At 46.3% G+C, this 24,819-nt stretch overlaps 1 protein-coding gene across 1 annotated transcript; it reads right to left on the bottom strand.

The window, feature by feature from the left end:
• Positions 1–4,209: 4,209 nt before the first annotated feature.
• On the bottom strand, positions 4,210–17,657 carry ZBTB10 (zinc finger and BTB domain containing 10). The gene is made up of 5 exons (XM_075270373.1): positions 16,650–17,657; positions 13,156–14,047; positions 8,707–8,772; positions 6,492–6,664; positions 4,210–5,144 (listed from the first exon to the last, which is right to left on the bottom strand). The coding sequence occupies exons 1-5, from the start codon at positions 17,376–17,378 to the stop codon at positions 4,749–4,751; spliced, it is 2,256 nt and encodes a 751-aa protein (XP_075126474.1). The 5' UTR covers positions 17,379–17,657; the 3' UTR covers positions 4,210–4,748.
• Between the last annotated feature and the right edge of the window lie 7,162 nt (positions 17,658–24,819).

Raw genomic sequence — 24,819 nt, 5'->3', positions numbered from 1 at the left:
GGAGCAAAATTATTTAAACTATTTATAGGAGTCTACATGAAATAGAATGGGGGGGAAACTAAAATAATAATAAAAAAAAGACATACACTACTTACATATTCACAAAGCAGAACAGAACTTTCACTTTTAAAATACTCTTTTCTTCAGTAAACTAAACCTATTTTGGACCCCACCAGAGGAGAAAAAAAATTAAAATAAAATATAACACACTGAACGTTTAGGAGGTATTAGCTTTCCAATATATAATGAAAATATATTGGCTGCAGAATCCCATCATAAGCCAGCCGTCATCGCTCCTGGGGATGTGGAATAAAGAGGTTCCAATATAGACAAACATATTGAGTTATAGATACCGGCACATATTAAGAAAAAACCCGTCTCATCTGTCTAAAATTCCTTCTATACAAGGCTTATGAATTCCCCTCAAGTCTAGATTTGGGCAAGATAGAATTTATTTCCAAGTTCAGGAGATATCCCCGAGATAACAGGGTGGCAGCCACCGGTATGATATAGGACAGGGGTTGGGAACCTTCAGCACTCCAGCTATTGTAAAACTACAACTCCCAGGATGCATACTTGTTCTGCTGTTCTAGATCTCCCATGGAAGTGAATGGAGCATGCTGGGAGTTGTAGTTTCACAGCAGCTGGAGTGCCGAAGGTTGCTGACCCCTGATATGACATTCTCAAGGGCCTAGGAGAGTCCTGGAAACACAAGACCACACAACAGTTTGTACATTGACTGCAGGTAAAGGAGTTCGGGTCCAAGTTCACACTATTAATATAGGTCATCAGTATAGGATCGATAGCAGGTGCCCCAACTGATCAGCTGTCTCATGTTCTTCTCCCTGTCTGCGCAGAGTATTTGCAGTTTTGTCCAATGCTGCTACTATATAGACCGAACAGGGTCGGAGGACACAGCACTCGCATGAGAGGAGGCGATACTGATGGCCTATCCTATGAAATGGCCAATAGTGTAAACCTGCTAAACTTTATTAAAAAAAAAAAAATTCAACCAAAGGCAAATGTACCCACCAATAGCAGCAGCAAGAACCTTAGGCAAGTACACAGTAGGGAGAGGGGGATTAAAGGGGTTGTCCAGGGATATTCTCTGACATGATCTGACATCAGAAGTGCATAGAGTGACTCCAGCTACTACTATACCACCCAGCACGTAATCCAGTCTCTCCGCATTCAATGTAAGATCATGTAAAAAGAATACCGCCAGACACCACCACAACGCCGATTCCAGGCTGGAGTATCAGCACCAGGAATATCTGTCCAGAACCTGCACACTGCTTGGCTGTATAGAAATACCTGATGTTCTAGTGTAAGAGTTAAAGAATTAACACAAGATCGCGAGTAAGAAAACCGACTTCGTTGTTCTTCTGGTAGATAGTCAATGCAATATTGCTCCCCAAAAATATATATATATATATATATAGAAAATAAATAATAGAACTGTAAAGATAAATGCAGTTTGTACACATCTGAAATCTCGACCTGACATGATATTCCTATTAACAGAAAAAAAAAAAAAAAAGACAATCATAAAGCATTTATTTAACAAATAAGAAATTTGAAAACTAAAAATTGCCAGGGCGCGCTACGCAAGAACTCCAACAGCGAGGACAATTCAATTCATAATAAAAAACAGGAAATGTATACAGAAGGAAACGTATGACCACACACGAAAAATTGTAGGCCAGCCATAGCTCGGGGTCATAGCTGGAGGCTGCGGCACTTAACTACTAGGTGATCGGACAGACGGGATATATGGTAGCGGGATCAATATTCCTGCAAGCTGCATACCTGTGGGGCGAGGCCAAAACCATTGCCAGGATAGTCATGGCACCCGACTATCAACGACATCAGATACACATGGACTTTATCCCGCTATGGAGCTCAACTCAACAACAAATTGAACAAATTCTTAAATTTTTGAGAAACGGGGCAGAGAAGAAAAAGTGAGTCTGCATGGGCGACTACTGAATCTTACCATCAAGGCTTTGGGAGAATATGGGATGGGGAGAAGCTGCTGGTAAATAACAAAAAAACCTAAAAATTAAATTGAGGCTCCCTATGTTGCGGAAAAGCAACTTTTTGTGGCAAATTTGGATTTTTTTTTTTTTACCAGAGCCATAGTGGGTTTAGCAGAAGGGAAAATAATAAAAGCTTCCTATATTTATCCCATTCCTTTGGTAGCCACAACTGGGTTTGGCTTTAATAACCACAACAAAAAGCTGCTTTAACGCAACGTGTGGCCTGAAAGGGTTTTTTTTGGGACATAATGGCCCTGCCCCAGCGATCAGCTGTTTACAGAGCTGTGGAGTCAGAGTTGGAACCAATTTTAGGTTGTGAAAAAAAAAAATTATACATTTTTTTTTTTTTAATTGTAAAATTAAAATTGTATAGTTAGTTATAGGTTTACTTTCATAGGAATCAGTCACTGGCTTTTTAATGAATTGGAAGTTCTTTAAATTCTTTATAGATGGCGGTATCTGAAGAGTCAGCTTATAGAAAAACAGGAGCCAGATTTGGAGCTTTGGCCTGCCGACTCCACAGCCCTGCTTATGTCTAGATTAATTCATGAAATGCCAAACCAAAAACCGTGTGTTTGATATAAGTGACGTCATTTAGCCTGTGTGTACACCCTAAAACACATACAGCTGTCAAACAGAGGTGGACTGTAATAAAACAGAAGAGTTGGAGTCAGTGGTTTGGCCTACCGACTCCACAGGCCAGACTTTTTGAAGGGGTTAGAGCTTCAGCCTTGTCATTCCAGGACACAGCGCTGGATATTCTGTAGTGACTATGCCTGGATAACACAGCATAGATTAAGGCGCAGTACCATGCACAGCCATTAGGAGTGCTCACGTCCCCTGGAAGCTGTGGGGCACCATCTTTCAGCTGATTGTTGGAGGGGTGGGGTGGGGGGCAGGAGTCGTACCACCACTGATCTTCTAAGGGTAGGTGACCAATTTTAAAATCCTAAAAAAAAACCCTTTAAGGCTGGAGTCCCACATTGCAAAGACGCAACATTTTGTCCATAGAAAACACCATGGCAAAAAACCCCAACAAAAAACGCTTTGTCTACATTACCTGCAATGTGGATGGGATTCTGCCTGATCCCATATCCCATCCAGACACTGCAGGAAAAAATAAAACAAAACAGCATTTTTGCAAACGTATGTCGATTTTACTAACAGAAACGCTGGCATTTCCGTATTGGTATAATAGAAGGCGAAACCTCTGCAAACTTTCTATGAAAAATGCCATGGTCTTTTCTGTAGCAGCTTGTTATGTGGGGTCTCAGCCTTCAGGAGAATAGACTGGACTAGGGCCTAGTTCACATGGGGCAAGGGGGCGGGGTGTATTTTGGTCCTGTTTTTGACGCGAGAAGCCGCGTCGGGATAGGATCAAAATACACCTGCTGCGACTTCTGACAGTCTCGGCACTCCGCTCCGGGGTAAGCCCAAATGAATGGCCCTAGACCGGAGCGTGCTGCCGCCACAGCTGAACGAGCCGGGGGCAGCTCAGAACATGTCACTCACCGAATAAAATTAGCTAGCGGTCTACATAGACCGCTAATGTGAGGGGGCAGTTTATGACGTGGATCCAGCACCAAAATCCTCCCCCTCTTGCCCCGTGTGAACGGGGCCTAAGGAATGGTCAGGCATCTCATGAGAAAATATTGCCACTTCTAGTGTATGAGGATGAAAAGAACCTGCAGCGTCCTATAACTGGAGTCTACACTGCCTTACTACAAAAAGATTACATTCAGCCGGGTGTCATGAAGACTCTCTTACCACTGATAATATAAAAAGCAGCAATTCAGGAGCAAGTCACCGAAAAAAAAATACAATAAAAAAAACAAAAAACACCCAGAGTGACTTGCGGAGTAATCCCTTTATATGCATAATGCTCTGTAGACCGTCCTCCCACCCGCCACGTGTGACTTCAGTACTAGACTTGACCCGACTTCCAGGGACAAAGCCCTAACAAAATTGGTGGGCTTCACAAACAATAAATTAAAATTTTAAGATAACGTGAATACAATTACAGTGAAATATACAAAATAATAAAAAAAAAAAATCTACTTTCTATGTGGCAAAAAAATATCAACACAAGCACCACCTTGTTTTCTCAATATCCATCATATATTTGCCAATATAAATTTCTTAAAATCCCCAATCCCCCCTCCCCCCCCCCGACCCTTCAGATATAGACCTGCAGTTTAGCTTAAAGCAGTGCAGCTGGATCCTTACAATGAAATAAGGGTTAGCGACGCCAGAAAAAAAAACAAAATAAAAAAACAAGTTGAAGTCACACCCTAGTAGTGTAAGGAACGTCACATTCATACCTGGACATCTCTCCTCATACTAACAAAACACGTAATAACATTACAATAGTAGTTTTTCGGCTCTTGTAGGACTGACGTAGCTATATCCTATAAACAAAAATACATTTCTTTGATAACTGATTGGAGATGTTAGGACTCTGTCAAATGTCAACCAAAGGGTTGGATTCTGTACAGTCCTGTGCAAATAAAAAAAAAAAAAAACGAAAAAAAAAAAATAAAATACACTTTTTTTTTTGCTATAAGGCTTTGACCCTACAGTTTTCACAGCAACAACTATTGTCCAGCACGGTACCATGTTTCGTAAGCCTTCAGTCCAATAATGTTTCAACAATCATGGAGAACATCCTGTCCAGCTGCAGCACCCTTGAGATTAAATGCCCATCGGCAGTCAGTCGTCTATCGTCATACAGTCTCCCGACTCATCCCACCGAGGTTGAGGTTTCTGTCGTTCCCATTGTGACGGATCGTTCTGTTCTCCCCAGCGTGACGGGTCGCTTTGCTCGGCCCACCGAGTGTGGTCGTTCTGATCTTCTCCTTCGTCCACTAGGTCATCGTCTGCGTCGACCGCCTCCACAGCGTCATTGTCATCATATTCTTCATCCCTGGGGAAGTCTTGGTCTGTCACTTGTTCTACACCCGCTTCTTGAAGCCCTGGTTGGGATTTATCCACACAGTCCACACACACTCCGTAGCGTCTAGAGCCATGCCGAATGCCAACGCTTGCGGCCAGCATGAAGATCTTTTTACATACCATGCACTTGTATTTCTTGTCTTTCTTATGCACCTAGACAAATCACAAGGAAAAGCAAGATTAGACTCAGATTCACATTTACACGGCGTTTGTACGACTAGCACTAGTTTTTTGGGGTTTTTTTTTATCCATCTGTAATGTAATTCATTCTCATCATGGTAAACCAATCCAGCACTGACTTAAGATACTGATACACCCCCGTGTTATACAGCATATAACATGCAGGGGAGAATATAGCTTCCAAACACGATGCACAATATGATCCCAACCAGTGCACACTGAGGGCCCCTTCACACAGAGTTTACGCTCCGTGTACTCTGTACATTTTACAAGTGTAAAAATACACGTGTAAAATGTAGTTAGCCATTGAGTTCAATGGCATGTTCGTATAACGCGCGTCTTTTGTGCGCGCAAAAAGACGTGCGTTATACGAACACGACATTGAACTCAATGGCTAACTACATTTTACACGTGTATTTTTACACGTGTAAAATGAACAAAATGAGCAGAGCGTAAACTTCGTGTGAAGGGGCCCCGACATCCCAATGCTTCTCCAACCTTGGTTCCAGAGGGTCATTTGGGGACAACGCTCTAAGAATACGGGCTAACAGATGGCCACCCCTAGATATTGCGGCATGTCCGACACCTCCCACCTCTTATTAAACCTACTTTGGATTCCAGATTCTACCCCATCACATCTTGCCTTCTATAGGAACCCCTAGACTAAAGTGTTTTCATTTACACTGACAATACATTTTCTGGAGCTTGATATATGATCCTCACATAACCAGAGTGGTAGGTGCGGACTCGCAGAGCACATGCGTGGCAAGAACAATATTGTGCATGCAAATGAAACATACTACCAGTTCTATTAGAAGCCCATACTGATTAATGCTACAATTGTAACCTTTAGTACACAACATAAATCCATGTTGTACAAGCATCTGCACAATAGCATGCTATTGCTCACAGGGCCGGGGTCAGAGGGTTGAGTGTATTTCAGAACAGTTGGACGGGGGCTGTGACAGAACCACTTCTTTAACTCACAACATTTCATTCTTTCAGGCCTCGTTCACACTATTGTATCTACTCTTATCTTTTGCCTCAGTATTTGTAAGCCAAACCATGTATGGAACCTAAATAGAGAAAAAAATAAACTGGAATAGAAAGATTTGCACCTCTTCTGTGTTTGGACCCATTGCAGTTTTTGGCTTACAAACACTGACACAACATAGTGTGAATGAGGTCTTGGATGAGTTATTTTCCTGCACTAATGAAGTAAGGCGGGGACAAGACTCCAGCAAGTAGGAACCAAACACAAGCGGGGTCGTGCCCTCTGTTATTCCAGCTTTAGCTGAGAGTGGCCGAGTGGGAACGTACCAGGGAATGTCTCTTGACGTGCTCTCTTCGAGTAAACAGCTTTCCGCAGATATCGCAGCTAAAAGATCTCACTCCTGTGTGAATGAGTAAGTGTCTCTTAAGTGTTCTTCTGTATTTTGCTACATAGTTGCAGTGAGGACATTTTAACTTGTTAAGCCCGGCCGACGCGTCTCCTAAGGATGAGAAAAACAGAATCAGTGCTGTACAGAGAATGGCAGAAGCATTGGCGTTTTAACACTGCGCCTTCAATGGGTCACACTATTTACATAATGCCGAAATTACTAATTACATTTTTTTTCTCACCTTTTCTAAATTTCTCCACTATATAGAATTAGCCAATACTAAATAGCAAGCAAGCAAAACAGCCCATGAAGGACTGTAGTAAACCTGGCCTGTACTGCTGTGAAGTAGAAGGACCCAGGGCATGAGTGCACACATCTATATACCGTATATACTTATGTATAAGCCGACCCAAATATAAGCCGAGACCCCTAATTTTACCACAAAAAAAACTGGGAAAACTTGGGGGGGGGGGGAAAGAAATCAGTTAACCCCATCATGTCCCTCACATTAACCCCCTGTGTGCCTCACATAAGAGTTACTGATATGTGGGACATATGGAGGTAATAATTAGGTATCTTCATAATTAAGGTCCTTCATTAGTACCCCCATGTGTCTCACACATTAGTAACCCTTATATGGGGCACACAGGGGTTAATGAGGGACATGATGGAGTTAACTGTTATTAATATGAGGCACATGGAGTTACTGAAACTAAATGAATAACCCCAAATGCCTGACAGTAATAGGCAGAGGAACTAGAGGAAGGTCCCTGTGTGTCACGTTACTGGAGCTTCCTCTCCTCCATACAACAGACATCTTCCATAAGACACAATGAATCCTGGCCACTCATCTGCAGGGGAGATGATAAATCCTAGTGTGCTAAAGGACCGCTGATGATGTCATGACCATGTGATCGGACTCTGGTGTGGGCGGAGCTACTAGGATTTAGACTCAACCTTATCTGCAGATGTTACATACCAGTGGCTACAGGACCTTTGATAACATCACAGTCACATGACCTCATGACAAGCCAATCACAGAGCAGTAGCACTAAAGGACCCCACCCCCTTCCAGTTTTCTGTGCTCCATGGACCCTGACTCGTGTATAAGCCAAGGGGGGTAAGCATGAAAAATGTGCTGAAAAAGTCAGCTTATACTCGAGTATATACGGTATATAATTTCTTTTATTTATTATATTTTTTTCTATTTTTAATTTAAAAAAAACAAAACATTAATATATTGTTCAAGGATTATTAATATAAACAGAAAATAATGACTAGTAAAAGTAACACATTCCCAATGATTACTATTTATTTACAATGACATGTTAAGGATTTCTCCTTTATATTTTTTTTCTCCTCTTAATTTTTTCCCTTCAAGCCTTGTTCTGACTATGGCATTTTTTCATTAGGATTCTCTACAGAGACCTCAGCACTACTTTACTATTTTAGCGCTGGAATGACATAGGAAGTTTGTGAGGTTTTTTTTTTGTTTTTGTTTTGTTTTTTACAGCTAAACATAGGTATGGGTACAAAAACAGAAGTGGACCCAGTTTCAGACAAGCCCACACATCTGTGTACAATGAACACGGAGGCAAGTGTCAGCCAGGTCACAGGTCTAGTGATCCAGACAGAGTTATGAGTCCCTATGATTCTCTGTCTGGTTCATTTGACCTGTGGTAGGGCCAGGACTTGAGCCTTTAATGCGGGCACCCATACTGCACTTATCAGAAACTGGATTTTTACTATTCCTTTTATTGTCTGTAACGACAAAAATAATACAGACAACTTTGTACGTAAGCTTGCCTTATGTCACTAGCACCAAGCCAATCTATTTACTTGCAGTGATCTGCCCCTCAGGTGACAATACAGCCACATCAGTTATCACTGTCACCTTTATAGAAATCCCTTGATGTGGCCGGAGGGAGCGTGGCTCTTGGCTAGTTGATTTAGTAGTCTTTTTTGCTCACTCCTCATAGGGACTGTAACACCCCTAGTGGACGCTCATTGAAGGACGCCCTGCATTAGCCTGGAATAACCACTATGGCTCCAACAGGGATTTGGGAGCCATTTAGCAATTGGAGCTTTACTCAAAGGCAGAACATAAAAATCAACCCAAATGGAAAGAAGAAAACACAAAACCAATAAATTACCGTTTTCCCACGCTTCCCTTTGCCAGGTGTCCGGGAACATACTGAACTTGAATTCATTAGAAGTCCCTAAATAAAAAAAATGAAATCTTATGAAATATAACAAAATAAATATTACTTTATGACTTATAATAGGAACACTAAGGCTAGAAGCCCCCAATTACCAAGGATGCCATTGGGCGACCTCTGCACCCCCTATGAAGGTCATTAGCCGGTGACCCCCTGAGGCAATGGTGCTAAGGCCGCATGTACACAACCGAGTCTGCAGGCCAAGTGAGTGACTTGGAATGGAGCCCTTCCCCCAATTTTTTTGTAGTGCCATCATGCCCGTTGTTTGCATGTAGCATGTACATGTAGCCTTAGCCAATCTTTATACCCTACTGCAGACAGAGCAAATTTGGGGAGGGGGAGGAGAGGTTCATGCTGCAGCCGGTTTACATGTAATATAAAGAAAAATGGGACCAAACGGACAGAGCAGATAAAGGGAATATTAGTTTGTGTTTCGCATTTCTTTATGTTACTCCCGGCTATTTGTCACTCAGTCTAATATAATGGAGACTAGCTTGCTGTTTTTAGGACCTTGTACCTTTGGCATTACATTGGATTTGCATTAAGCGAGGGAAAAAAAAAAAAAATTAGAATTATTGTGCATCCATAAAGGCACCTGTATATACTGACTAGACTTTATATAGTGACCAGGCCCAGAAGCTGAATTCAAGTTATTCTAAGAGGAGGGATGAGGACAAATTATTTTGGAAAAAAGAGCTAGAACTGAAAACCACAGCGGTGGTGTGTACACAGGCCAGGCACATGTCAGGCTACAGACATAATGGAGGGCGAAGACCCCGCCTCACCTGAGCCTAGCAGAGCCCCCAGGTGTGCGGCTTTATATGGGGTTATTATAACTGCCGACAAGTCATAGATCTAGAAATCAGGCTTTTTCACACACAAAAAAAAAAAAAAACAACAACAAAAAAAACACGCTGTGTGTGAAGCCAACCTGAGGGCTTATGCAGATGGCCTAGATGCATCAGTGACCCCGGTTACTGCTAGTTAGACCCTCAATAAGAGGGGGGTCCGTACAACATGGCTGCATTTAGGCCTTGTAAATAAGCTCCAGTTATAGGCTGGAATAGAAAACATGGCCGCTCACTAGCAGAAAGGACTCCGCTCGCTGTTCTCAGACGGGTACATGTCTACTGGTCACATTTCACAAATGGCCAAGCTGCAGCATGGCCATGTAAACATCAGCCAAATAAATTGGCCACTTTTTGTATTTTTAGTCCACTTTTGAGAAGTGGGTGATAAATAACATTCCACCTATGGGCAGCACAAGGCAACCTGCTGACATTTCAGTATGGCGCGTCCCTCCTGCTAGCACCGCAACCTGCTTTCTAAAGATATAGACTAAAAAAGAGGACACCAACAAAGTATAAGGGCACGTAGCCATGGGGTGCAGCAGGTAACTGTGGTGGACCCGCTGCCATCTAGTCTACAGAACTCGCCACGTTTTGTCCAACATGACATTTTCTTCTCCAGGTTCTCCCCATGGCTTCTCACCATTACAATGCCAAGACTGAAGGCATTGGATCTCTGTGATTCTAGAATGTAACAGGCTGCAAACACAGGATAGAAATCACTTGAGGTTTTACGAGACTCTCTCTGCTAGTGATAAAAATTGGTTTTCTTCACACTTCCCTCCCGTTGCCAGTCTTCAGAGCTGCCTGACCACTTCCGCCATCAGTCACAGCCCTCCCTACCACACCTTGGGCTTATGATCACTGCAGGACTCCCCCTCCCCCATATACTGACCTGCAGCATGCTACTGCTAACAGAGATGGATGGAGGAGGAGCAGACGACACTGCCATAAGACACCTGTATGTGCCTCTCCTGCAGGATCTGGATCCCCTCGCTTCTGTCTGACTACAACAAGCTTCTGTACTGGATGCAAGCTAAACCAATGAGGAGCGACAATGACAACGTTCTCTACCTGTCCTATGGACACAGGGCACAACAATCACATACACTGGTTTTCTGTTCTATAACAAAACTAATGGTAGGTGAACCCCAGAAGGCATGCGAATGAGGCCGAACCTGCAAACTACAGACCTACCAATATACCCACACAAACTACTGTATGTAATAGAATTATATTATCTATATTTCCCAGATCACTACGTGGCACAGATCTTCTAACCTGAATTGGATTAAGATGCAATCCACTTTACAGCCATGGCGACCTGGACGTCTTTGCCTGCACTTGTTTTTCCACAATCTACAAATTCCATATTCAACATGGCCAGTATGGCTAGAAATATACCGACACGATGATGTCTTTTCTTCTGCTGACGTCTGCCTGTATTCCCAGGTGCTCTGCCTGTCTTACTCCATGTATTGCTCACATACTAGGCTGTGGTTACATCTGTGTTGTAAGATCCATTAGGAACAGTCTCCACAGATGACTGAAACCCAATGGGTCTGTCAGGTGCAGGTTATGTGTGTCACATCGGAAATAACACAGATGTGAACAGAACCCGACAAGTATCACAGAAGTTAATATTTACTACAAGTTTACATATTAGAAGAAACCTAAAAATAGGCCGCTCAGGTAACGTACAGCTTTATCATATGGAAAGGAGAATCCATCTAAAGCTGGCCATACCCAGTCAGCGGAGTGCTTGCCTAGAGAGCTATTCCTCGAGAACCCCTACGGATATGAATGCTCAGCTCGGCAGAGTGTCGCTGTGCACATGTGCTGAAACCGCTTACTATCAGTGTCCGAACTGAACTTAGACCTCATTGGCACAGATCTTGAAATCTCTAACTGTATTATACACTGTCCAGGAACTACAGAAACAAAGGTCACCCTAACCCGGCATGCTGAGATACAGCCCCATTCCCTGCTGTGCTGGGACTCTCTGGGCCCAGAAATGGAGAGGCACATACGACCACTGGCAAGGAACCGATGACATCTGTGAGTAACTTCACCGGTTCCTCTTCAGTGACCACTGTCGTCATATGAGCCCCTATTCTTTAGGCCCGGCGGGTCCTGGCACAGATTGGGAAGGAGACTGGACTGTACTTTTTTTTTTTTAATGCAGATTGTGAGCCCCACATAGAGCTCACAATGTACACTTTTCCCTATCAGTAGGTCTTTGGAGTAAGGGATGGAAATCCATGCAAACACAGGAGAACATATAAACTCCTTGCAGATGGTTTTTTGCCCTTGGCAGGATTTAAACACCGGGACTCCAGCGCTGCAAGGCTGCAATGCTAACCACTGAGCCGTGTGGTCCCCCGGATTGTACATTTGAGCGCTGGGGATGGGAAAGAGTGACTTTCATTTCAGTTTTTACAAGCAGCATCCTGATAGCCCCGTGTAACATACACTAATGTGCTTGGTATTTAATGACGAGGCCGCAGCAATATTGATGACCTATCCTAAGGCTAGGACATCAATATTACAATCCCAGAAACCCCTGTTACCCTCCCTGGTAAGAGGACCTTTCACCACTTTTGGGCACAGGCAGTTCTATATACTGCCAGAAAGCTGACAGTGCGCTGAATTCAGCGCACTGTCGGCTTTCCCGATCTGTGCCCGGTGTGAAGAGCTTACGGCCCGGTACCGTAGCTCTTCTATGGTCAGAAGGGCGTTTCTGACCATTAGCCAGGAACGTCCTTCTGCCTCGCGGCGCCAATCGCGCTGTGCTGTGGAGCCGGGAGGAAGTTCCCCCCGGCTCCACAGCACAGCGCGATTGGCGCCGCGAGGCAGAAGGACGTTCCTGGCTAATGGTCAGAAACGCCCTTCTGACTGTAAAGCGCTACGGTACCGGGACCGATAGCGCTTTACACCGGGCAAGGATCGGGAAAGCCAACAGTGCGCTGAATTCAGCGCACTGTCAGCTTTCTGGCAGTATATAGAACTGCCTGTGCCCAGATATGGTGAAAGGTCCTCTTTAATTCAGTTACTATATGGATTGGTGATAAAGTAAAACTTGTTCAAGTACAAGCTAGGGCTCGTTCACATCTGCACCCTGTCTCCGTTCTGCAGGTTTCCGTTTCCTGCACAAAACAGAGGCAGGAGACGGAAAGCTGCAGGACTCTTTCATACCCATTCATTTGAATGGGTTCATAAGATGTCCGGCCGTGAGCGTTTTATGCTCTCCGCCACTAAACCGTTTTTTGTTTTTTTTTAAATCGGACACAGAGTCAGACATGCAGTACTCTGTCCGATTTAAAAAAAAAAACTGGTTTCGCGGCGAACATAGACGCTCACCGCCGCACCCGGTCTGACAGCTTTCAGTCTTCTGCATGCAGAAGACGGAAAGCTGAGAACGGAGACCCGAACGCTAGTGTGAACCTAGCGTTAATAATATAATATCCTGAAATTACATGATACAATACACATCCATTCGGCAATGTACGCAGACGTCGCTCGCTGTATGACCTACCCGCTCCGTCCTGGAAGCATTGCAGATCCTCTTCTTGGTAAGGGATAGGTTGCGGCAGCATTGTGTTACCATCTACCTGAAGTTCATTGTTTGGGGGGATGTTATAAACAAATCTCTTTGTAGTTTGGTTTTTCCTCCTTTGCTTATTCGCCTCTTGCACACTGACTGAATTGGACGCCATATCGTTCCATACAAACACCTTTCCCTGAGCTGGGGGCTCAATTTCCGTCACCTCGGGAGAACTATCCTGAATCCATGTTGAATCATTGGCCTGGAAGTTCTCGGCGGAGGTTTCTTCGACACTGAACCCTTCGGGATCCAGCTTAACATTGCTGGCTAGACTGGTAAGGTTGCGGGTAGCCCAGAAGCTAGCAGACTTCTGATCCCGGGACGCGTTTCCCTCATTGTTCTTTCTTTTGTTATAGCTGACGACGACAGACTCTGGAGCTTCAGACTTTATGCTGATATTCAAGGCATCTTTGATGAAATTACGACACGAATGGACGACCTCGGTCATTTGTAGGTAACTGGCCACGGTCATCACCTCTATGGCATTTTGGCTTGTGAGTACAAGATTACCAGAATACATGAAGTCTAAGATGACTGAAAACCCGTGAACAGCGACAACGTCCAAGTACGTAACAGTGGTTTGGTCACGGCTGTCTTTGTTTGTGAAACAGTATAAGGTTTTAAAAAAGCGGCTGCCTGCAACCAGGATGTTCTTGTGAGCACGGAAAACCTTCCCGTTGACCACGATGTTGACATCGCACAGAATGCCCTTCTTTCTCTGCTCGTTTAGTTCCTGCAGAAGCTGGTAACAGTACGAATTCTCATTTGGCTTTATACTATAGTCACTGTAAGTGTCTGGCACTTCCTGTTTTAGTTCAGGCGCCTGTAAAGAAAAGAACAATTAATTATTTAGCAAAAAGCAGAATATAAATAATAGGGACAAACTATTTCTTATATACACATTAGACAGCGCTCCTAGATAGACAGTTATTCCTCCTGAGACCTCCATGTACATAAAGGCTGGGTTAGGATGAGCCCGCACGGGAATAAGCGGCTACCTGACCACTCGGGAGGCAACTTATCTTACCCAAAAACAAAAGGATCAAGTATAATAAAATATTCCATCACTATGATATCCCATTATCACAGGTGTGCACATGATCTCTATTACTCCCCAAAAACTATTTTCGGCTATGTGTAAAGGCATGTACCTGGGGAGGAAGAATGACGCCGTACAATAACAGTAACATATGGTACTTTCTAGGGAACGGATCAGCAGAAGGGCCATGTTTATTTCAATAGGGAGGTGCGCATTATCTCCTGGGAAAGAGAATAGGGCATGTTGGGCGGATATTTGGGAAGCCCCGTCAATAGCCGTCTAGGAACGTTGTAATGAGTGAAAATATAAGAGGTGAAGTAAGGGGTAGGGGGCTTAAACAAACCATTTACTGTTTAGTCCCGAAATCTTCTAATATACTTCATTTAGTCAGGGCTGTGGGGTCGCTAGGAATACTCTGACTCCATGTCCTGATATTGCCTTCAGCAGGGGCGGGACGTTTTTCTCACAAATTCCACAGCACAGGTTTTCGTCACCCTCCATTGTTAATATCAAACAGAAGTAGAGGACGGTTCACCTCAGGATTTTAGCATCCATTTAGCATATCAAAAACAACAACAACAAACCCACAAAATACAGACTATGCAAATGGACACGTTTGCATCCACTTAATGGGTACTAAACAGCATGATGTGAATAGTCACTAACTGTAACAAAAAACACCCCCAAACATCTGATGAGTTTGCTAAAAAGCAAGTGTGCTGCTACGTGTGAGAGATAAATGTGGCGACTAAGCCAGTCCTGTGTTCAGCTGACAAGGATACGTCTAGTTACAGGGGTACTACCATCTGATTGTACAGGATCGGTCACCACTTTAGGATTGTTATGGGGTCTTTCCTCTTGGACCCCCCTGATCCTGAGAATGAAGGAGCTACAACATGGACAGTTTTCCCTGCACATTGGTGCATCCGGGCACTTAAATGGGGCAGTGCCTCAGATCCCCGCACGGGAGGCAGATGGAGCACCAACGTGCAGACCAAACAGTCATATGGCTGCAACACTGTGTGCCCTGTGCCAATCACTCTGAGAATCAGAGGTCACCAAACATATGATGGCATCCCCCTAACATTATCAGATGGGAAGAGCCCCATACACCTGTGTCAGCATGACACCGCCATCAACTGGAGCTCAAGGTTATACTGAATAAGGACGGGGCTAGGCCGAAAAGAAACAGATATCCCAGCAACGGCCACAGGATATACTACACCCTATAGTATTACATATTATACACAGTCCTGCCATACACCCTGTATACTACATCCTATAGCCCCATAGTATTACATATTATACAGTCCTGCTATAACCCCTGTATACTACACCCTAAAGTATTACATATCATACAGTTCTGCCATACACCCTGTATACTACACCCTAAAGTATTACATATTATACAGTTCTGCCATACACCCTGTATACTATACCACATCAGCCCCATAGTATTACATATTATACACAGTCCTGCCGTGTCCCCCTGTATACTACATCCTATAGCCCTATATACACACTATACACATTCCTGCCATACACCCTGTATACTACATCCTATAGCCCCATATACTATACACAGTCCTGCCGTGTCCCCCTGTATACTACATCCTATAGCCCCAGTCCTGCCGTGTCCCCCTGTATACTACATCCTATAGCCTCAGTCCTGCCGTGTCCCCCTGTATACTACATCCTATAGCCCCAGTCCTGCCGTGTCCCCCTGTATACTACATCCTATAGCCCCAGTCCTGCCGTGTCCCCCTGTATACTACATCCTATAGCCCCATATTATATACTATACACAGTCCTGCTATGTCCCCCTGTATACTACACCCCGTCAGCTCCATAATGTTACATGGTAGAGCCCCATAGTATATTATAGGTGACTACATGGAGGGCAGGGGCGGCTGTGACATCATCAGTGGCCGCCACTAGTAAACACACGGTGCGGGCTGGTTGCGCTGATCGCCCGGGCCCTGTGCGGAGCAGCCACGTCGCCACACAGCCCGCCTCACCCGGGACAGTCCGAGGCGGCGCCCACCTGAGGACAGTAGGGGAGGGGGCGCAGGAAGGGGAGCCCAGGGGCGGGGAGCAGACTTCCGGCCTCGGGCCCCTCTTGGAGAATGTAGGTCACCCCCCCCCCCCCTCCTGATACTGTAATCAGCTTACCCCGGGGTGGGGTGCACAGCACCAAGGACGAGCACACGTGACCATAATGTTTAGGGTCGGAGAGCCGCCATTACTCGTGCATAGGACTACAAGTCCCACCGTGCCATGCGGACAAAGACAGGGTGCCCCCCCCCCCCCCGGAGGGTGTAGTATGCGGCCGGCACGCTGGGACCTGTAGTTCTCCCCCATAAGCAGTGTACAGTCCTGCACTCACCTGAGCGGTGGGGTCGCTGAGCCGGTGCTCCGCAGACTGGCAGTGCCGCACCAGCAGCGCCCTCTTGTAGGTGCGGGTGCCCTTGGCCAGCTCGTCGTGTCCCCCGGTATCCTTGTGGCACCAGGCGCAGGACATGAGGCCGGTCTCCTGGCAGAAGCGCAGCCAGGTGAACTCCTGTAGCCAGGAGCCCTGGAAGGAGCAGTGCAGGCTGGGCAGGAGGGACTGGCTGCGGGCGGCGGGGAGGAGACCATAGCGCCGGGGCCCTTCTCCCTGGATGGTGCAGTCCTCGTCCTCCGGGGCCGCGGCCGCCGGCTCCCCCCGTGCCCTGTCCTGGCCGGCCGCCTCATCGTCCTCCTCCTCATCGTCCTCCTCTTCTTCCTCCTCGTCCTCGCTACTGTCCCCACTGACCCCGCTACCCCCGGCCACGTTCTGCCGGTTCTCGGTCCGGCCGCTCAGCACTACTCCCGGGTAGGCCTCGTTCTCCTCCTCGTCGTCGTCCAGCAGGCCTTCGGGCTCCAGTTCCACTTCCACCTCCTCTTCTTCCCCGGTTGGAGCTCCGTTGCCCCCGCCATTGAGGTGTCGGCTTAGAGACCAGGCCGAGGCCTCGTCCACAGAGAGCAGCCCGGAGCTGACGCCATTGTTGTTGTTATTGTTCCCGGGGGCCCCCGACACAGCGGCCAGGCCTCCACCTCCCCTGAAGGCCAAGGTCCTGCGGTTCATCTCCGCCATGTCCGAGTCCTCTCCAAAAACAGTCCAACCGGTGCTCCGGGAGCTCCCGTGGGGGACCTGCTGCCTACCCCGGTACGAGACGTGACGTGCCCGCTGTGTGCGCCTCTGTCTGCCGTGGGGGATTCTGGGTGCCGCTGCCTCAGCACACCTCGCTCAGGCCCCTGTAATGCTCCGGCTCTCGGTCGTGTCCGCTGCCGGCTCCTGGGATAGATAGCGCCCACAAAATGCGGTGTCTCCCTCCTGCACGGCCGAGGTCGAATGGCAAATGAACAACGGACTGCGCCCACAATGCACCGGGGCGCTGTCCGGAGAGGGGGAGTCAGGGGGGCGGGTGAGGTGGGGGTGGGGGAGCAACTGAGGGAGGGGAGGCCTCCAGTACACACAGCAGCGCACAGCGCCTCACCCCACTCTTATTAGCGCTGCACCCTGCAGCCTGAGGCCACGGCACCGCCTCCAGGGTCACCCCGCACCCCATGTCCCCGGCTGTCACCTCCATTACCTGCAGCAGGTGCTGCCCAGTGTCACCTCCAGCCGTGTAATGGTGGAGGCGAAGCACATGGCTGCAGAGGAGCTAGTGATCGGGGGGCAGGGAGCTTCGTCTGCTGCTTGTCAGTCAGCACAGTCAGCAACACTATAGTCAGCCTGGAATGGCTGATAACAGGGAGCAATGGACTTCATCCATAGTAATATTGTCCTATGAATTACACCTGTTAGGAAGGTCAGGGCTCATGTGCACCCCCCGCTCCATGGAGAACCTCATTGTGACCCCACACCACCTATAGGGTGCTGCACTTTATATGTCGGAGCGCTACCTTACATCCTCAGATCAGGGGGGGCCATGGAGACTGGGGGGCCCTGAGGCTCCGCACCCAGAGCAGGGGGGGCCATGGAGACTGGGGGGCCCTGAGGCTCCGCACCCAGAGCAGGGGGGGCCATGGAGACTGGGGGTCCTGAGGCTCCGCACCCAGAGCAGGGGGTAGTAGATCTATTATTAGCATCCTGATGAGCGGAATAAACTGTGTCAGGGGAATCACCAGGGCTCACGACTTCCGATATATGTGGCCTCTTTTGAAGCTTCTGGGCCCCAAAGCAAAATCTGTAATGGGGCCCGTACTTATCTTGTGCCATTTACAATAGCTGTATATTTTATGTGACAGAGGGACTGTGGGGCCCAGTAATAACTGCTGCCACTGCACCCCTTATAGGAACACCCCTTAGATGCTTTCTCCTATGCCACTTTTTGGTTGCCTTAAAAGGGAATTTCAGCAATTTGGCAGACATACCAACTTCTATGGGGCACATATCTGTATACCTGAGGTGCAGTGAGTGCGAACTATGGATGTGGAAAACTGAATTCACCTCTATTACTTTACGAGGACATCACAATGCCAGGATGTGACATCATTATAATTACTTTGTTCATATGCGCTTTATATGATGTCACAGTCTACACAGTGACCTTTTGTGTGCGCATATCTCTGTGCTGTAATGTGATAATGGGTATTATCACTGCACTATGACATCACTGTGCTCATTATTCATGGACTGTGACATCACTGTGTATATTATCACTGCACTATGACATCACTGTGTGTATTATCACTGCACTATGACATCACTGTGTGTATTATCACTGCACTATGACATCACTGTGTGTATTATCACTGCACTATGACATCACTGTGTGTATTATCACTGCACTATGACATCACTGTGTGTATTATCACTGCACTATGACATCACTGTGTGTATTATCACTGCACTATGACATCACTGTGCTCATTATTCATGGACTGTGACATCACTGTGTATTATCTCTGTACTGTGACATCACTGTGTGTATTATCACTGTACTGTGACATCACTGTGTTCATTATTCATGGACTGTGACATCACTGTGTGTATTATCCCTGTACTATGACATCACTGTGTATATTATCACTGCACTATGACATCACTATGTATATTATCCCTGTACTGTGACATCACTGTGTGTATTATCCCTGTACTGTGACATCACTCTGTGCATTATCCTGTACTGTGACATCACTGTGTGTATTATCTCTGTACTGTGACATCACTGTGTGTATTATCACTGTACTATGACATCACTGTGCTCATTATTCATGGACTGTGACATCACTCTGTGCATTATCCCTGTACTGTGACATTTCTAATTGGGCATTTTCCCATTACTGGGATAATATCTACAGTATTGCCATGGTACAGGGATAATGCAGAGTGATATCACAGTATAGGGATAATTCATACAATGATGTCACAGTGTCCAAAGGTATAAAAAGTAATAATTGAGTCCCACAGCAAAACATGTTATAGGGCTCCACTCTACCATCATCACAACTTGAAAAGTGTTTGATTATATTGGTCCACTTTACACACAGCAATAAGTCACATAGTGATCTTACAGTACAGTAATATACACAGTGATGTCACAGTACAGGAATTACATACAGTGTGATATCAAAGTACACGGTTAATATATTCAGTGATGTCACAGTATAAATATCATGCAAATAGTGATGTCACGTTACAGGGATAATACACATAGTGATGTCACAGTACAGGGATAATACACACAGTGATGTCACATTACAGGGATAATACACACAGTGATGTCACAGTACAGGGATAATATACACAGTGATGTCACAGTGCAGGGATAAAATACACAGTGATGTCACAGTACAGATAATGTACACAGTGATGTCACAGTACAGAGATAATACACATAGTAATGTCAGAGTACAGGGATAATACACATAGTGATGTCACAGTGCAGGGATAATATACACAGTGATGTCACAGTACAGAGATAATACACACAGTGATGTCAGAGTACAGTGATAATACACACAGTGATGTCACAGTACAGGGATAATACACATAGTGATGTCACATTACAGGGATAACACACATAGTGATGTCACAGTGCAGGGATAATAAACACAGTGATGTCACAGTGCAGGGATAAAATACACAGTGATGTCACAGTACAGATAATGTACACAGTGATGTCACAGTACAGAGATAATACACATAGTAATGTCAGAGTACAGGGATAATACACATAGTGATGTCACAGTGCAGGGATAATATACACAGTGATGTCACAGTACAGAGATAATACACACAGTGATGTCAGAGTACAGTGATAATACACACAGTGATGTCAGAGTACAGTGATAATACACATAGTGATGTCACATTACAGGGATAACACACATAGTGATGTCACAGTGCAGGGATAATAAACAGTGATGTCACAGTACAGATAATGTACACAGTGATGTCACAGTACAGGGATAACGTTCATAGTGCTGTCAGTACAGGGATAATACACACAGTGATGTCACAGTACAGGGATAATATACACAGTGATGTCACAGTACAGGGATAATATACACAGTGATGTCACAGTACAGGGATAATACACACAATGATGTCACAGTACAGGGATAATACACACAGTGATGTCACAGTACAGGGATAATACACACAGTGATGTCACAGTATAGGAATAATGCGCACAGTGATATCACAATACAGGGATAATATACACAGTGATGTCACAGTACAGGGATAATACACACAGTGATGTCACAGTACAGGAATAATATAGATAGTGATGTCACAGTATGGGGATAATATACAGTTATGTCACAGTACAGGGATAATATACATAGGGATGTACAGAGATAATAAAGAGAATAAAGACTGTGTGTGTTATCCCCATACTGTGACATTACTTTATTTATTATCCAAGTACTGTGACATCACTCTTTGCAATGTCTTGTACTGTGATAGCTCTTTGTACATTATTCCTGTACTATGACATCACTGTGTGCATTATCCCTATATTGTGACATCACTGTGTGTATTATATCTGTGTGTAAAAGAGTCCACAATAATGATACTGGGGCCCTAGTACTAGTTTTGCTTTGGGACTCAATGGTTACTTGTTACGCCCTTGGACACAGGGGTCTCAATACCAGTTGAATTGAGCTGCAGGTTCTGGATACATGCTGCCATTGTATGCTCTATGAGAAATGCCAAATATAGCCAAGTGCACAAGAAGTCCCATAAATGTGAATGAAGCGGCTGGGCCGGTGTGACCCGTTGCTTAATTCATATGGGGCTAGAAGGGACCTTTACTCCCAACTGCTGAAATCCCCACAATGTATTAGCTGAGCTGGTATTACTTGTATAGAAGATGACTGCTTACACTCCCAATCCACTGCAGTAGTCTCCTACACCCAGAAGCAGTCAGATCAGCTGAATCTGGGTGTCAAACCCCCCACAGAACAAATATTGATGGCTATTAGAGATGAGCGAACAGTAAAATATTTGTTATTCAATTCGAATAGCCGCTCAATATTCCACTATTCGATCGAATATCGAACCCCATTATAGTCTATGGGGAAAAAAGCTTTGTTTCAGGGGATCCCACCATTCAACTCAGGAGAGTTACCAAGTCCACTATGACACCTCAGCAAATGATGCCAACACCCTGGAATGCAACTGGCACAGCAGGAGAAGCATGTCTGGGGGCATCTAACAAGCCCATGTCACAGTTTTACCCCACCATCACAGCCTAACAACTACACACTTCCCACACTCAAAAAAAAACCTCTATCAAAGTGGGAAGATACCTGGAAACCTTCTTTCCTCCCCAATTGTCATTGTTCATGTGTGTGTGATGTGGTGAGACCTTCAAAAATTCACTTTTCTGGCCCTTAACATGAGCCCTTCCAAATTACGTTACAGGCCCTTAAGCTGAGCTACCAGCAGAGATTGAGGCCCTTCAGGTGACTTCAGCCTCTACCTGCAGAGTTTTAGGCCCTTTAACTTAGTTCAGCCTTGCACCAGCAGAGATTTGTTGGTCCTTTGGATGACTTGAGCCTTTAAACAGCAGAGATTTAGTTTTTGGCCCTTAGAGTAGAGCCTTTAAAAAGCAGTTCTTTTGGTCCTTGGAGTGAGTAGAATCTTGCACCGACAGCGTTTTTGGCCCTTGGAGTGAGTAGAGCCTCTAACCAGCAGAGTTGGTGGGAATCAGGGTGGATTGAGACTCTAACCACAGAGTTGGGGGGAATCAGGGTGGATTGAGCCTAGTAGGAGCACAATTGTGCAACGCTGACGATGGAGGAGGAGGAGGAATTGTAGAGGGTGAGCACACACATGAAACTTCATGTCGGGGTGCTTGACACTGGTGGACATGAAAATGATGGGTCTATCCAGTGGATGTTCGTTTTTATCAGCACTGTCGGCTGACAGCCGGCTGCGCTTATCCGTAATTATGCCACCGGCTGCGCTAAAGACCCTTTCCGAAAGCACGCTGGCGGCAGGGCAGGAAAGGACCTCTAATGCGTACAGCGCAAGTTCCAGCCACAAATCCAACTTGGAGACCCAATAAGTATAGGGCGCAGAGGGATTGGAGAGGACAGGGCTGTTGTCGGCCAGGTACTCCCGCAACATGCGCCTATACTTGTCCCTCCTGGTGACACTAGGCCCCTCAGTGGCGGTACTTTGGCAAGTGGGTGCCATTAACGTGTCCCAGACCTTGGAGAGTGTGCCCCTGCCGGGTGTGGACCGGATGGAAGTTGCTCGCCTGTTGGAGGAACTCTCCTGTGTGCCGCCAACGAGAGTTGATGGAAACATCTCCATCATATTCTGCACCAGTTGCTTGTGGCAATCACTCATGCGACTGGCCCTCCCCTCTACCGGAATAAAATTACAAACAAAATTTTTATACCGGGGGTCGAGGATTGCAAAAATCCGGTAGTTGTTGCTCTCCAGGATTTTGACAATGCGTTTGTCAGTTGAAAAGCAACCCAACATGTATTCAGCCATGTGTGCCACAGTGTTACTTGGCATCACTTGGCTGCCCCCACCGGAATGGTCACTCTCCATTTCCTCCTCCATTTCGCCCCAACCGCGCTGCAGCAATGGGACACAATGAACTTCCTCGCTAGCCTCCTGTGTGACAATGAGGTCTGCCACTTCGTCCTCCTCCTCACTCAATATACACTGTGAAGCGGACAGGAGTGTGCCCTGATTATCCTGCTGGGATGGTTGTGCTCCTATGCCCGACTCCTCAGCGTGCAATACGTTATCCCTGATGGCGACGAGGGATTCTTGCATCACACACAGGAGCGGGATTGTGACACTCACGAGTGCGCCGTCACAGCTGACCCTCATAGTTGAATCCTCAAAGACTCACAAGATCTCGCATAAGTCTGCCATCCATGGCCACTCATGATGCAATAACTGTGGGAGCTGACTCTGAGGTACCCTTGGGTTTTGGAGATGGTACTCCATCAAGGGTCTCTGCTGCTCACACACTCTGCTCAACATGTGGTACGTCGAGTTCCAGCGTGTGGGGACGTCGCACATCAGCCGGGGTTCTGGCAGATGGTGGTGTTGCTGGAGGCTTTGGAGGCTAGCAGCAGCTACTGTGGACTTGCGAAAGTGGGCGCACATTCGCCGCACTTTCACCAGTAGCTCGGGTACATTTGGGTACGTTTTTAAAAAACGTTGCACCACTAAAATGAACACGTGGGCCAGGCATGGAACGTGTCGGATGTTGGGAAGCTCCAGGGCCGCTACCAGGTTGCAGCCGTTATCACACACGACCATGCCTGGGCCCAGGTGCAGCGGCGAAAACCATGTTGCCGTCTCATCAAGGAGAGCATCCCTCACCTCGGAGGCAGTGTGCTGTCTGTCCCCCAAGTTAATGAGCTTCAGCACGGCCTGCTGATGTCTCCCCACGCCAGTGCTGCATCGTTTCCATCAGGTAGCTGGGGTCGATGTGATGGCGGAAGAGGAGGAGGGTGGTGGTTCAGAGCCCCTGCCAGGAATGTTGGGCGGGGAAATGAGATAGACCACCCCAGATTGTGACTCAGTCCCAGCCTCAACTACATTCACCCAGTGTGCCGTCAGTGAAATGTATCGTCCCTGTCCGCATGCACTTGTCCACGCGTCAGTGGTCAAGTGGACCTTTGTACAAATCGCGGAACTTAGGGCCCGCTTGATGTTGTGTGACACGTGCTGGTGCAAGGCGGGGAAGGCACACCGGGAGAAGTAGTGATGGCTAGGGACGGCATAGCGAGGTGCCGCACTTGCCATCAGGTTACGGAAGGCCTGAGTTTCCACAAGCCGGAATGGCAACATCTCCTGGGCCAGGAGTTTGGAGATGTGCGCGTTTAAGACTTGTGCATGGGGGTGGGTAGCGCTGTATTTTTGCCTCCGCTCAAAAGTCTGGATAGCTGGTGGGTTGCTGTGAAGAGGCGCAGAAGATGGTGCAGGAGAAGGAGGTAAGGCAGGAGAAGGAGCTGAGGCAGGAAAAGGGGAGGATGAGGGAGAAGTCTCCAAAGATGTGGAGGTTTCCCGGTTGCTGGTCAGGACTGCAGTGCCAGCACTGGCA

Source organism: Leptodactylus fuscus, chromosome 4 (assembly GCF_031893055.1).
Source record: "Leptodactylus fuscus isolate aLepFus1 chromosome 4, aLepFus1.hap2, whole genome shotgun sequence".
In the NCBI taxonomy this organism is placed as follows: Eukaryota; Metazoa; Chordata; class Amphibia; order Anura; family Leptodactylidae; genus Leptodactylus; species Leptodactylus fuscus.
This window is presented reverse-complemented; position numbering and strand designations above follow the sequence as displayed.

Excerpts from the sequence above, each read along its gene's own strand:
- ZBTB10 (XM_075270373.1), bottom strand. The coding sequence starts at position 17,378 with ATGGCGGAGATGAACCGCAGGACCTTGGCCTTCAGGGGAGGTGGAGGC. Across the intron at positions 8,773-13,155 it reads ATGCTTCCAGGACGGAGCGG|GGACTTCTAATGAATTCAAG; the intron begins GTAGGTCATACA and ends TTTTTTATTTAG. Across the intron at positions 5,145-6,491 it reads ACGTCAAGAGACATTCCCTG|GTGCATAAGAAAGACAAGAA; the intron begins GTACGTTCCCAC and ends TGATTTGTCTAG.